At 42.2% G+C, this 14,961-nt stretch overlaps 1 protein-coding gene across 2 annotated transcripts in view; it reads left to right on the top strand.

The window, feature by feature from the left end:
• The window catches only part of fbxw7 (F-box and WD repeat domain containing 7), a 66,939-nt gene extending 52,933 nt beyond the window's left edge, over positions 1–14,006 (top strand). For both annotated transcript variants that reach the window (XM_005726981.2, XM_005726982.1), the window contains exons 8-11: positions 3,322–3,503; positions 7,073–7,298; positions 9,375–9,585; positions 11,753–14,006. In XM_005726981.2, coding sequence (XP_005727038.1) covers positions 3,322–3,503; positions 7,073–7,298; positions 9,375–9,585; positions 11,753–12,021 — 888 coding nt within the window. In that variant the 3' untranslated portion in view covers positions 12,022–14,006. The remainder of the gene's footprint in view (positions 1–3,321; positions 3,504–7,072; positions 7,299–9,374; positions 9,586–11,752) is intronic.
• The last annotated feature ends 955 nt before the right edge of the window (positions 14,007–14,961 follow it).

The following is a 14,961-nucleotide window of genomic DNA, read 5'->3' as shown; positions in this document are numbered from 1 at the left end:
ACTACCAGTGTTCATATCAATATCATTTCTCTGGGGTGGAGGGGGGGTGGAGGGGGGGGGGGGGGGGGGGGGGGGTTGTCATATTGCACGTCTCCCAAGATTGTAGCCATTATCTTTTCTCTGTAATTTTTTTTGTAGTGATTTATTTTAATTTCCTACACCTTTTTGTAAACAAATCTTTCAACTTCAGCAAAGCACAGTCACCCAGTCTCTACTTCTACAGCCCTGCCACTTAACTCTTACTGAGACCTGGATCAATAAGAGACTGCAGCATGGTGATCAGCTGAGATGAGAAACTGTGATTGTGTTATACTTTTTTTTTTTATATATATATAAATCATGCTCTGAAAGGACGGTATGTTTGATTCGGGGTCAGAAGTAGTCCCTCAAATCAGTAATGACTTTGGTGACTGATTATAGATTACAAAGGTAAATTGGCTCAGAGATCAGTGTGGTTACCTTTTCTCCAGGAGAGTGCAGAGATCCACCTGCAGCAGCATGCTTTGCAGGTGGGTGATTTAAAAAGTCGGGATGGGAAAAGAAATTGGTCACTGCGTAGACAATTTGTGCCAAAGAGAGACCACTATTAACGCTTCCCTCCTGTTTGTGCTCCTCTGCCTCAGAAACATTGCTTCCACTTTAGAGGCATCGGTACAGTTCCCCTGTGATGGGATACTGTGGGGTGACTCAAAGGCTGCCGCATTCAAAATGTTCTCAGTGTTGTCTTTACACCAAATACTGCATCCGATTAGATGTTTCCATCGGCTGTTTAATGAATCTGTTGACAATACCCTCTTCTCTCCCAGATTTGTTTGTGAATTGTGTATTTTTCAAACTCATTAGGTATTTTTTAGCATAGAAAGTGTGCATTATATTAATAAGCCTCATTTGCATGAGCATGGCCTAAATTTTTAATTGCTCAACAAATATTCATCAGATGCAGTTACTCCAGCAAAAATAGAGCTTTAACAAACACCACAACCAGCATTTGCCTTTTCATCTTTGCAGCTAGTTTTGTCCTGCCCCTCGATTCATCTTGTTATGTAAAACACGGCGACTTGAACCCATTCTGTGAGGTAATCAGGGAATTATTATATGAGAATATTTTATATAAAGACTTCCGTACCTGGAACAAAACTGGGTTGCTAGCTAGTAATCAGATTAGACAGTGGGTTTTATTTATGGTGGAAGTACTGCAAGAAGCAAGCAGTGCTTAAATTTTAAACAATATAACATTATCTGCTGGATCTTGGAGACGTGTGGTCTGGCAGATCTTCAAAGCTTCTTTTTCCTGCTGAAGAAACTGTTGCGTAGACGGTTCTTGAAGGCTCCGTCTTTGGCTGGATGGACCTTTGTCTTTGCTTGTCTCCAGCTTCAGCCGGGGACGTCAATCTTCCATCCAAGCACACAAACAAACACATCTTGCTGCTTCAAAGGTGGCTACCTTGTGCTTAACAGAGCAGAGTGTGTCCTTGGTGGTGCCTGTCAGAGGCAGCCTCAGCTGTCAGGCAGATTTAAGATGGCAGAGCTGCGGACTACCGTCGTATTCAGGGAGAGGTGTCCTCTGCGAGACACTTTAGCCGCATTGACACGCGTCCCCTGTTTTTAACTGAAAACAAGGGGAGATCCACAGATTAGAGGTGGCTTTGGGAACTGTTAACAGACTGATTAGCGAGCATCTGAAATCATTCATTAAATGAAAGTATGGATTATTTCTCCATGTAGATCAACCTGTATCAAGATTCTTATCCTCAGCTGATTGAATATTGTGCATTCATAATGAAGCCTCTTTTTTTTTTTTTTTTTTCTCACTCTTTCTGTGGAGGAAGCACCGTGTGATTACCCATACTTATGTGACACGTCTGTATTATCCACTTAGTACTTGGAGACAAACAGTAGATCAAAACCATGTCATCAAATCATCAACACATGGAAAAGGCAAATAAGAGAGGGGAAGAACACATTAGTAAGACTCTGTTCGCCTGCCGCTTTGGTTATGCGTTTCATAGTCTATCTTGAGACATTTGTAACCTCTCGTTCCTCTACTGTCAAACAGTCAAGTATGGAAATGAAACTATAGCCGCAGTAATCTCTTAATCATCTGGTATCAGGCTATAATTATCTGATGGCTTCACCTGAGCCAGTTTATTTTAACCTTTGCTAAGCATTAGTTGAACCCACATTGAGCCCTACATGTGGCCCACATTTTCTCATATTTGAGGTCTTGAAAGGTGGACTGTTCAATACAAAGGGAAATCTCCTGCATTTGTCTTTCAATGAGGCCAGCTCTCAGGTTGCTAAAGCGGATACTCCCCCGCCACAGTTTTTAAACCAAGACGAGATCTGAAGCAAATGTAAAGCATTGTATGAAAACCCTCATGTGTTTAGAACGGGGGGGAAAAGGCAGGCCTTCACACATTCATTAAACGAGCGCTAATCTTCTTTCATTCTTTGGAACCGGCTTATTTTATGTTTGTTTCACAGACAGATAAAGATGCCTAAGCCCTTCATTTCAGATATTCTCTCTTCCCACGTAGTGTTTGAGTAGGCTTTAATCACACTCTCGTTCTTGGAGGCTTTGATTTATGGGAAAAATCCTGCATTATTGTATCCCCAGCGTGATGCAATAAACTGCAGGCATGTAGTTGAGTGTTACGCAGCAGTATTGCTCATTCATCACTAATGGAAATTAAAATGTGTGCACAAACACTGAAAGTAATCCTCAGGATACAACGCAGTTTTCTGGGGGGTTACATTTCAGTGGCAGACTCCACTCTAAACCTGACATGAGCACAGCAACTGCAACTTCTACAGTTTTTTCCTCCCTAAAAGAATTTAAATTGAATGCGTTTGGGAGGCTCGACTGGGACAAGCTGCTTGGACACAGATTGAGTTGATCAGAAAGATTTCCATAAGTGCTGTAATCAATAACTAATCTCCTGTCCCTAATGAGGATGAATGGAGACATTTTAGTGAAGACTGTCATCAACCCTTCCTTCAAATGATTTGGCCACTTTCTGAAAGTTACGTTAAATCTTGTGCAGAGCTCTGGGAGGTTTTGTCCCAGCACGGCAGCAGCAAGTGTGGACTCAGTTTTTCCTTACTGTAAAATGTCAAATTAAATTTTTTCCCCCCTGAAGGCAGCGAGAGGGCATGCAGGAAGAGAAAATCCCGAATGAGATTTTATGAATTCTTAAGCTGAGCTTTGATATGTATGAATGCCATCACCCCAAATGCCTTTCAAATGAACTTTTCTAACATCAGAAGTCTGTACTGTCCATCAGGAATCCTGATCAAGACTCTCCTTCTTCTCCTCTTTAGTGTCTGCGGACATTGGTGGGCCACACAGGGGGCGTGTGGTCATCCCAGATGCGAGACAACATTATCATCAGCGGCTCGACTGATCGCACACTCAAGGTCTGGAACGCAGAGACGGGAGAATGTATCCACACCCTCTATGGGCATACCTCAACAGTGCGCTGCATGCACCTACATGAGAAAAGGTACGGAGCAGCTCACTGCTGTGCTTTAAGCCCAAGCTTGAAGGCTCTATGATGCTTTCGATGAGATGAAGATTTGCCCGATCAGTCTTGAGCTGAAATGAGTAGAAAATGTTTTTCATAATAAATTTAGTTTAAGCCTTTTTTTCAGGCTAAACTTATCAAATACTACCAGGTTCCACTAATTGTTGCTTTCATCGCTCGTGTGTGATATTAAACTGATTTTCTTTGCGTTTTAGATAAACAGAAAAGCGTTTTGTGCTATTGATATAGCAATCTCTGAAAATAATAGTTTTGTTAGTGTCATCCTTAAATGGGTCAATTTTAGTATTGTAGTGAGCTTTGCCAATTGTGTACTGCTGTGTGAAACTGTGCGCCTTCCTGTTTAAGAAATTGTCATGTTTTATTTAACCCTTAGATGTTGTTTTTCTTCAAAATCTTTAAAAGTTGTAATATATTCATATTCCAGGTATTCCTCATAAAATGTTGTAACATGAGGCCATTTCTATTTTTATTTATTTTTTCATTAATTAAAAAAAAATGCAGTTTTTGTATCACTACCCCGCTCTTCCATAAGTGGGGTCAAAAATGACCCCAAGCAGTTCCTCTGGAATCTTCTATGAAACTTTCATTCTTAGCAACTCTGACTGTCCCACTTACACTTCTGATGGATCAAGAATTCATTTTTACACAGTAACAGACATGATTTATAGTCTGGGCTGCACATAAGTGGTCCGCAGGTGTGCATTCGGTGTCAAAATAAAAGTATTCCAAGAAATTCCGAGAATATGCGCTTCTTTTGCGGTGGAGGAACACCAAAGTAATTGCTTACGGAGCTTGCTTCTTCGACATCTTTAAGAGTTCTGAACAAATGTCTGTCCTCCTCCAGATTATCTTATGTACGCAAACGCGCGTTGCAACTTGTTATCTGGTGCGTGTCTTTTATTTTGACAGCGAATGCGCACCTGCGGACCATTTATGATGATTTTTTTTTTGTTTGTTTTTTTGTTAAATATCTAAAGTAACATGGCTGCCATGAGGCCAGCTAGAATCCCTGTGGCCCTACAAATGATCCAGGCCCATCGGAGGAAATGGATATTGAGTCTAACAGGATGAATTAGACGGCCAGGGCTTGCACCTGGGTTTAGTACTGTCTCCCCAATAGATGCATGGAAGATGCTCATGTCTGATAATATAATAGAAGAGGTGCTGACATGCACAAACATGGAGCCGTGAAGAGTAGCCACAGACAGGGGAAAGGTTTGAAAAAATGTAATCAAACTTAAGCTCCTAGCCTTCATTTGATTGACCACTCTTGCAGGAAGTGAGAAGAACTGGGATGTACCAGGTGGTGTGCTTTTTGGGAGTCCTCTGCATAACCCATTGTACAAGGCCACTATGTCAATTCAAAGATTTAAAGATATTCGCGGTTTCTTGCACTTTGATGCCAAGAGGACCAGAGCCTACCGACTGAAAACAAACCACATGGTAGCTTTCCGCTACATATGGGGCCTGTTCCTGGTCAACTGCAGGCAGAAATTCATCCTCAGTGATTGAGTTACAGTGGATGAACAACTTGTGCCTTTCAGAGGGAAGGCCCAGCTTCTGCAGTATATGCCGAGCAAGCATACAAGAGTGATACAAAAACTCCAATATCTTAAAATTAATGAAAAAATAAATAAAAATGCAAAGGGCCTCATGTCACAAACATGTTTTATGAGGAATACCTCAAATATGAAAATATAACTCTTCGTTTTAAAGATTTTGAAGAATAACAACAGAGTTTATAGCAAAAGGCATTGATTTTATTTGGGGTCATTTTTGACCCCACTCGTGGAAGAGTGTAGGTATTGGTAGGTTGTGCATCCAAGGGTTAATACTCTTGTTTTCTTGCTGGTAGGAACGCTGGCTCTGCCTGATCTGTGCCTGAAATCAAAGTTGATCCGCACATGAGCAAAGTGCTGAAATGAGTACCGGTTACCTCATGTCATGTCTGTGTGTGTCGTTCAGTTTTATACACGAGTATAGACTTTACTTATTTATTTTTATCCTTTTGTAGAAAAAGGTCCAAACATGTTGCCTGACCTTGTTCATGGATTTCAAAATTGGCTTCAAGTGCTAATAAGAATTAAATGAAACCTTTTTTTTCCCCATAATTTGTATAACTAGGGATAAGATTTTACTTCAGTCTTTTTCCCCCCAGTGTCTTAACAATAAGAGTCCATCTACTACAGTCTAAGCTTTTATTTTGAAAGTTCTTGGTAGAGACAAGCTTTTTTTTTTTTTTTTTTGCATGTGTACAGCATATTAGGCACCAGTGCCTCTTTTGTCTGTTTATTAGATGTAAGGCTACAGGGAGCATCTAGTTAGCATAGCTTGGCAGAAACAGTGAATCTGTCTGTCTCAAACATTTACAGCAGTCCAGCAGCATCTCCAAAGCTCACAAACTCATGTTTCACATGTTTTTTTTTTGGCTCTACTGTACTCTATGGGATAAATATTTGTTTTAATTGGTGTAAAAAACCATATAACTTTCAGAAATAAGAAACACAGGATAGATTAATCCTTGAATGTTCCTTATGATTCATCACACCCACATTTACAGCCATCCCATCTGGTAAATAAGAGCAACTGTACAACGGTAAAAGAGGACAGCATCTATGAAAGAGAGCATGTGGTTTCATAGTGATTAAATGGACCCTGTGAGGCGACTTAAGTGAACTGCTGCTCACTTATTCACTCAGTATCACACTCTGGAGACTCGAAGTGCTCTTTTCGCCTTAGGGCCCACCAAGGTTTTTGTGTAGCATTTGATTACTGACTCAGTGGAAATGCTGTGAGCTGCTGGTAGATGGTGAATAACATGTTGGTGATTTCTATCTGTGTAGCACCGTGAGGCATTTAATAGAGTATGGGCTGTGTGTGTCTACAGCATGTTTTGTTTTGTTTTATTTTATTTTATGTATTTATTTATTTTTGGCTAAATTGAAATAGCCCGTAGAAAATTTAAGGTCAAATGCGGAGAGATGCCCGTCTTAGTCCTTACTGAAGTGTCTTGAAGCTGATGGAAGTTGATGAAAGTATTGACCTTAAGTGTGATAATCTGAAAAATGTTCAACTTGAGTAACTGTCACTCTAAAAGGAGTTTCTCTTCCTGTAACCGGTAATATATATTTCCATTCAGGGTGAATTCACAGATCAGGGCGGCTGTTAAAGACAGGTGTGGGGGTTTATTCATGTATGAACATGAATGTGGTGCTGTGGGTTACTCATTGTCAGAGGTAGTGAGGATCCGTGCATACGTGCCTCATTATTCTGTCAGTGCATTTACCATATTATGAATGAGCAGTTGTGTGGAGTATTGAATTTAATCTTGGAGAATGGATGACTTTAAATGCACGTTACATCTGTGGGAAAGCAGCTCAGCATAAAGGCAGCTATTGAATTCACGGTGGTTTGAACTGATTACTGCACCCGTACTCATCATCTCTCTCATTCATTCCTGAATCTCTCCTGACTATCTGTGTTGTGCTACGGTTACCTTTCTCACTGTCTGCGTTTGTGTCATGCAGGGTGGTCAGTGGATCTCGTGATGCCACGCTGCGCGTCTGGGACATTGATTCAGGTCAGTGTTTACACGTCCTCATGGGCCACGTGGCGGCAGTGCGCTGCGTCCAGTATGACGGGCGACGGGTGGTCAGCGGTGCCTACGACTTCATGGTGAAAGTTTGGGACCCCGAGATGGAGACCTGCCTCCACACGCTGCAAGGCCACACAAACAGAGTGTACTCATTACAGGTGAGGCCTCTCACAGCATTAAAGAAAAGACTGGTGTATACCAATCAACCTTGGAGCCAAATGAAATGCACGAGTTACTTTGTTTTAGAGTCTTTGAGAACTCGTATAAAAACATTCTCGTTTATGACGCAATGAATCAGATGCAGTTGGTAGTTTTTAGGTCCATATATGTAAGAACTCGTCTAACTACATTATTGTAAGGGCTGTCTGTAAGACTGATGTGAGCATAAAAGAGGCTTTAACCATGTTTGACTATTGTCAAAGGGCCGGATTTGCTAATCTAAAAGAAATAGCACAAGGCTTCAATCAGCATAAAGCAAGCCGGTTGTGTGCGTGACTTTCTACCAGAATTTATGAGCAACCAGTTCATCTCAGCCTTAACGAGAGTAGGACAGATTAAGGTGGCAAGCAAACACATGTGGGTTTGAGTGATCTACTAAAAACACAGCTTGTTGCTTACAATTTGTCAAACATAATACAGTCATTAGTTTTATGCATGCATTTCTCTCTCAGCACGGCAGCATAGGCCAGAGACGGTGGAAGTTTTCTGTGGTAGAAACAACGATGTACTGGAGGAATGGGAGAAAATTTAAATAAACATTTCAAAATTACAACATCCAATCTTTTCTGCAAATGTGACACCTCTCCTACACTATTGGTGGAAGTTCTGTGGGTGGCTCAGGTGTGAAATGTATAGTTTTCAGGGGTTTATCGGTTTTCAGCGTTATTTTGTTGTCGTTTTTATCGTTTACTCGTCTTTCCTGGGTCTTTTCACGTGTGTTATGAATAAATGTTCTTTTTTTCGGTACCGGTACTAGTTTTATTTTGTTGTATTTATCCGCGACACCTTAAAGGCCGGTCCGTGAAAATATTGTCGGGCATAAACTGGTCCGTGGCGCAAAAAAGGTTGGAGACCGCTGTTTTAAAGGAAACGTTTATCAAAGCTCTGCTTAACTTCTTGAAAAGAACTACAAGCCAAAAGACTGAAGGGCTGAAAGACATTTTGGCACAGTGGGCATGCATAATTTCCTTAAGTTGATAGTTGCAGGCTGTCTTTGATTTACACCAGCAAATTAAGAACCGTGTGCCTTGACAGTGGATGTTTTAACACCTTTTTGTGTTAAAAACAAGTGGAGAAAATCCTGAAACTAGTTATGTCAAATGCAAATCTAGGTTTGACCTTCTGTTCTTTAAATGTTGAAATAACAGTGCAATTAGCAGCAAACTGATTACCTCGAACTTTTCCTTTTTTGATCCCCAAACTTTGGTGACGCAACAACAGGTGACTCAAGTAACACTTAAGGGAAAACAGTCATAAAGATGCTTTCACGCTCATGGCAGTTGTCATATGTTTGTGTCACCAGAGTGGTTTGTGCTATTAAGAGTACACAGGTTAATTTTAAATGAAGAGCTTCTAAACGGGCCTTTTTACTGTACACTTTTCCTCTTAACTGTCCTAAACTGTAGGAAGTTCACTGCCGCGTGTCCTCCAAGGACTTCTGTGGAGTGAAATATTGCTTGTTAGGCTCAGGCAATTGCTTTAAACCTGTGGTGCACAAAAACAACAGATCTCTCTTTTTGCATGAATTTTTTAGTCCTTTATCTTATATTCATGTGCAATTCTATATTCTTAATTTATTATGTCCCAGCATATATGTGTGCTGTTTGTTCGTTTGGAGGAAGGGGGGAAAAAGTTTATACCCGTTTGTCCTCTAATATGTCCTCTCTTCTCATCCACTCTGTGTGATGACAGAGCACTTTAGCTGGTGCCATAACCCTCACAGAGGAGGCTGATTACTGCACTGATAGATTGGTTTTTGTGCCATGCTGCTTTGATAGACTTTTAAAGTGTTGGTTCTCTCCAACTAGATTTGGGAAGCAGCAGAAAAGCTTTAACAGATCAATACTGTGCATCCATTTTAAATGGGTTTAGTCTAAGGTTAATAGAAACAAAGTACGCAGTGTTGAAATGTGAGGTGCTTTTGCCGTCAACTCCAACTTCAAGTGACAGTTTTGGTTATCTAGAGGTGGCCGTTTGATTTTCAGACAATTTAAACGTATTCATTGTTTCTGTAGTTCGATGGGATCCACGTCGTGAGCGGCTCATTGGATACGTCTATAAGGGTCTGGGACGTGGAGACGGGCAACTGCATCCACACGCTAACGGGCCACCAGTCCCTCACCAGTGGCATGGAGCTCAAAGACAACATCCTGGTCTCAGGCAATGCAGACTCCACCGTCAAGATCTGGGATATCAAGACTGGCCAGTGCCTCCAAACACTGCAAGGTGAGGAAAGTGAAGTATGAACAGTGTGAGAGTTACTGGAAAACTTCTGTAAAACCAGAGGCTGTCTCAGCTGTTATTGAAATCTAATTACATTTTAATGACAGGTTTAACTTTTCATGACTACATCTCACACTTTTCTGAGTCCATCATGTTGGCAAAGCTGCGGGTAGTTGTTGCTGCAATGGAAGTCTCCAGGACCACACACGGGCAAAACACGTTGTAGGATACATACGAAACTGCTGCACATTTACTGCTGTTTGGATAAACCCTAAAAGAATAAAAGTGTTCTTTGTACTGCATTCAGCTGAGTACTCACACAGCAGCTGGTGCATTGTCTCCCACTCAGAAGAGCTTGACCTTAGTGGCTCCAACGTTTTTGGGTGTTGTTGGAGGATGTTTGCTTATCACTTCCAAATTTCTGTGTTTATTTGCTGGGAGTCATGAGATCAGACTCTTAGCTGTTTTATTCTGTTAAAATAATTTCAGATGTGGTCTTATGCGCAGACCTTACAGTAAAAAATCAGTACAAAGGTCTCATGTGACAGGACAGCCAGGCTACATCAGAGATTTTGGGGATGTAACTCTTATATTTTCTTTCTCTCTTAACTTTCTGTCCTGTCTTGATGTGCTACTGTTTTCATACCACTAGACTTGGTTATGTTGTACTCAAAGCAGCTACACCTAAGGTGGCTGCAAAACAACTTGACTGAAATGTAGACTTATAGATCCATGAATAAATGACTTAAAGTGTAGAAAAGTGGCAATGCTAGCCTTGGAGGATAACAACACCAAAAAACACGTTAGATGGGACTCTGTTTGATACTGACAGTCCAATTAAAAATCCATCTAAATTACCTGTTTGTGTGTGTAAGTGGAGCAGAACTGAGCCAACACCTTGCAAGCCTGCTGGTCCTGATTACAGTCTCATTTCCTTTGTGTCTGAATAGTTCTAACTCCATTAGCAGCACTGGTGCCTCACAGGATGTTGGAAATCCTTTGGCTGAATAGCAGTGGCAACCAGCAGTGCCCCACTCCTAACCGCCCTCATTAGCAAACTCCAAACCCGCATGCGGGTGCTGCGTCCACAGCGCACACAGCAGCCCAACAAAGGATGGTCGTATAAGAGCCTTAAGAGAGCAGGAGGGACGGCGTGCAGGGAGGGAGACTGTGGGTCTGTCTGGTGAAGAGAGGTGACTACAGTAAAAGACTGAGGGCCCGGGAACTTTGTAGGTCATATAATTAGGTCAGCAGACAATTTCTGCCATTCATTAGTGTGTTTTGATAAGACAATAGGCCAACAACAAGGCTGTCACTGTCAGCTCGAGAGCGCATAGGTAATCACGGAGCAGAGTGCTTTGTTGTGGTAATGGGAAGAGCAGAGGGAGGAGAGAGACAGGCAAGCTGGGGGTTGGTGCAGAGCAGTATTGTGTAGCCGGGTAAATAACTCAGCCTTTGAACTAATCAGAGACGGAAACAGAAAAGATGTGAACGCTTGTTCAGAGATTTCAGCAGGTTTCGCCGGTGAAAGGTTGTGTATCCTGAAACAAGTTAAATGCATCTGAGCTCACAATTCAGTCAAAATCAGTTCATTTGCCTGCTCTCGACTCTGCACTCGTTTTTGTTTTCGCTTTAATTGATTTAATTAAGGTATGATTTTCAAGCCTGAAGGAGTCACGCATACAGTCACAAATAAACTCACTTCAGCCACTACACGCTTTAACCGGTATGTACTGGCACCAAACAGACCAGACAAAGGTGTAGCTGAAGCTGCTTAGCGTCTGTGACAGACAGGAATGAGCCCTGGCAGCTCGTCCTAAAGCCTGCCAGCTGTACGAAGATCTCATTGTCACAGCACCGTCAGGAGTAAGAGCTCTTCTTTCACCTCACAGGCTGACAGAGATCTTGCTTTCAGATCTTTCCCTGTATCTGGGTTCTTCATTATTTTTAAATTCACCCATTCTTTATGTGCCAGTAGACTAGCACGTTTGACCAACATTTTCCACGAGCTTTGGTAGAAAGGGATTCCCCTATGTTACAGGTTTTAGGACCTGACTGATCCACACACATTTACTGGAAACTTTAACCTGAATGTAAATGTTTTAAGCCATGAAAAAAAAGACTTTTCTTTACCTCGTCCCACTAAATATAAGTATCTTTGTGTCTTCAGGTCCTCACAAGCACCAGAGCGCCGTGACGTGCCTCCAGTTCAACAAGAACTTTGTCATCACCAGCTCGGACGATGGCACGGTCAAACTGTGGGACTTGAAGACTGGTGAGTTCATCCGTAACCTGGTGACTCTGGAGAGTGGCGGAAGCGGCGGTGTGGTGTGGCGCATCCGGGCCTCCAACACCAAGCTGGTGTGCGCGGTTGGTAGCCGCAACGGCACAGAGGAGACCAAGCTGCTGGTCCTGGACTTTGACGTAGATATGAAGTGAGAGGGAGCGCGGTGGGGAAGGTCGAAGAGAGCGAACCGCACAGGAAGGAGTAGAGAGGGAATGGGAGACGAGGAAACCTGGAAACTGGAGAGCCAACATCCAAATGCTAGAACCACAACCACCAACAGTGGGCTGTCCTGTCCTCTACCATCATCTTCCCACGTCCCCCCCCCCTGCTTTTTTGGGCAAATGTTACTGACAAAGAGACACACCCTCACCTGTTCAGCCCCTGCTTTTGAGCCCCTTCCACCAGCACAAGGTGGAGCCTAAAGGGGGATCGGGTTGGAAACGAGGCGAGGAGGGCGGAGCACGACTGGTCTGTCCCTTGATTGGCTGTGAGAAAGAAGAGGAAGAGGGGAAAAAAAGAGGAACGGCCGAAAATGACTGAACTCTTTTGAAGTGACTCTCAATCCTTTCAGTTTGGGGGCAGCTTCACTCAGAGACTTAGTTTCGCTCAAGCCTGACAGATTTTGACATGTACAGAGATATATTATTTTTTAAAAGCCCCTCCCACCCTCTGTAACCCCCTCCCATCAGTGTGCGCCCCCCCCCCCCAAAAAAAAAAAAGACAAACACACACATACACTCAAAAGGCTGACCGGAAAGTGGGAAACGTTGACCGTAGGTTAAGGCTGGGAAAGGTGGATTTTCCACACCTAAAGAGCTGCTCGGTGTAGCCTGTTCAGGCTAGTTTCTCGTCACTCCATTTCTGTTCCTGTTTGTTTCTCCCCTTCTGTAGTCTGATTTCTTTAAAATACCGCACACAAACACAACTGTGAATTTCAACACCTCTTTGGTTTATCATATGAAAGGTTTTGTTTTTTCCACCTTTTCTCACTGTTGCCAACAGCAACAAATCCCAGTATTAGAAACCTGCCCTGTTTAGGTTTGCCATCTTTGTCACAAGGGTTTATTTTGTTTTGATTTGTTTTCTTCCTTCCTTCCTGGTTCTTCCTTTCTGTTTTCTACATACCTGGGTTCGGAGCGCCGTCTCCACATGAACATCAATGCTGTCCAGATTTTTCCAGAGTCTAGCTGGGGTGGTTTCCTCAATGCCAGTGCTGTGACGAGAAGAAGAAAAGGTCCTTTGCTCTAGGCGCTGTGGATTAATGCCCCCCTGAACCCCACTCGTCCCCCTCCCTTCCCCTCTACCGTTTTCCCCCCCAGTGGCCAAACTGTATTTATGCTGCTAGATGAATGGGGAAAAAGAAAGAGAGAGATGGAACTTTTACTTGCTGTGACGTTTTAGTCCCAGGCAAAATTCCAAATTGAACTCTATGTTTGGACTTACAGAAACAAAATATGAGAAAAAAAGGTAACATCCAGCTTTTTATTTTCTGTTTTGTTTTTGCCACTGAAACTTGAGCCAAACGTGCCTCTACGAGGCCGAGAGGAGGGAGCGTGTCCGACAGATACCGGCGGGGAGCGCCCGCAGAGAGGAAACAAGGGGATGTACACTGTTGGCGTGCGTGCGTGCGTGTGCATGAGTGCGTGTGTTTAGCGTGTTAATGGGCAACTTGTAAACACATTCCTTGGGACAAAGCTCTTTCGGCCTGTTCTTTGGGGAAATGTACAAATGCTGTTCAGACTGGCAAAGACAAAAAAAGCGAAAATATATAAAAAAAAAAATAATCCTAGCAGATGTATCGATTTTTAACAGGTGAATGAAAGAACTGTCCATATCCGTGCGTGTGATTGTTGTTCCGTTCAAAGATGTCTGAAGCAACAGAGGAGACCATCACAAGCATCAACTGACAGGCGGAGCTGGCGGGAGTCTTAGTGTTACATGTGTCACAGTCGAACTCACCCAGGCGGCCTCGCGGGTCGTCATGGGGGGAGAAATTTTAACAAAACAAAAAAATCCCACAAAGGCAACAAAACATGAACAGAAACATTGTAGCCAAACAAAAACCGTCCCAATCTCCAAGAGTCACAACTCAAGCTGAACTGTGAAAGTGGTATAACACTGTATATTAAAAAAAAAAGAAAACAATCTTGCTCTATCTCCTCTTGTTGTTTTCTCCCTCTGATTTTAATTTATGATCTGGTTTGAGAAATCAGATTTGTTGCAGGTGTTTTTATTTCTTTTTTTTTTCTTTGTTTTTTTCCAGTTCATGTAAACTGCCTGGCAAAAAAGAAAACGGACAGAAAAAACCTTAAAGGGATTGTGTATTTGTTTGATTCACTTAGAATTTTATTTTCTTATAACTTAAGTGCAATAAAATGTGGGTTTTTCTTTTTTCATTTCAAGCTGACAGTTGTCTGTTTTTGTTACCTGTATGAAGGCATCTTATGTGTTCAATAAAGCAAATTATTTGGTAATTACATCCACAAGGGAATAATTTTAAACATTAATCACAGCGCAGTCTTAGTCTTCTAGTTTTGTCGCCGGTGTGATCAGAGCACCTTCACAAAAACAGATATCTGACTTCAGTTTAGTCTCCCCTTCAAGATGGGCTTCTTATGTCGCTCTGCACCATTTCCAGCACTCCTGCTACTTCCTGTGTACTCCCTGGAAGTCCCATTCTGACCACTTGAAATGCGCACACATGCATGTGACGTCCTGCGCAGTTTTCAAACAATAACTTTTCAATTTGTCCCATTTCCCAGAAAATAAAATTAAAGTATCAGAGAGACAAATCTGTGGACTAATGCGAGATTTTCAGTAGTGACTTTATGTCCAGTTGCTGATGAAAAGAGCAGCTAAGGGCATTTTTCATTCCGCCATTATAATTTGTCGCTCCGGCAGGTGAGCGCGGGGTGTGGATCCATGTTTGTGAATACGAAAAGTTAGCGTAACATTATTTTTAAATTGATAACAATAGGGGACTCTACTAAACCTCAGATGAGTTTAAATCTCTGACTTTGAATTCAAAGTCAAGGTCAGTGTTCAGCTTTAATGAAAAATCACTTTGGGTTTTTACATTTTTACCACGGGTG

The sequence above is a fragment of the Pundamilia nyererei genome, unplaced genomic scaffold (assembly GCF_000239375.1).
Source record: "Pundamilia nyererei isolate P.nyererei 1_Seehausen unplaced genomic scaffold, PunNye1.0 scaffold00022, whole genome shotgun sequence".
Lineage (NCBI taxonomy): Eukaryota > Metazoa > Chordata > Actinopteri > Cichliformes > Cichlidae > Pundamilia > Pundamilia nyererei.
This window is presented reverse-complemented; position numbering and strand designations above follow the sequence as displayed.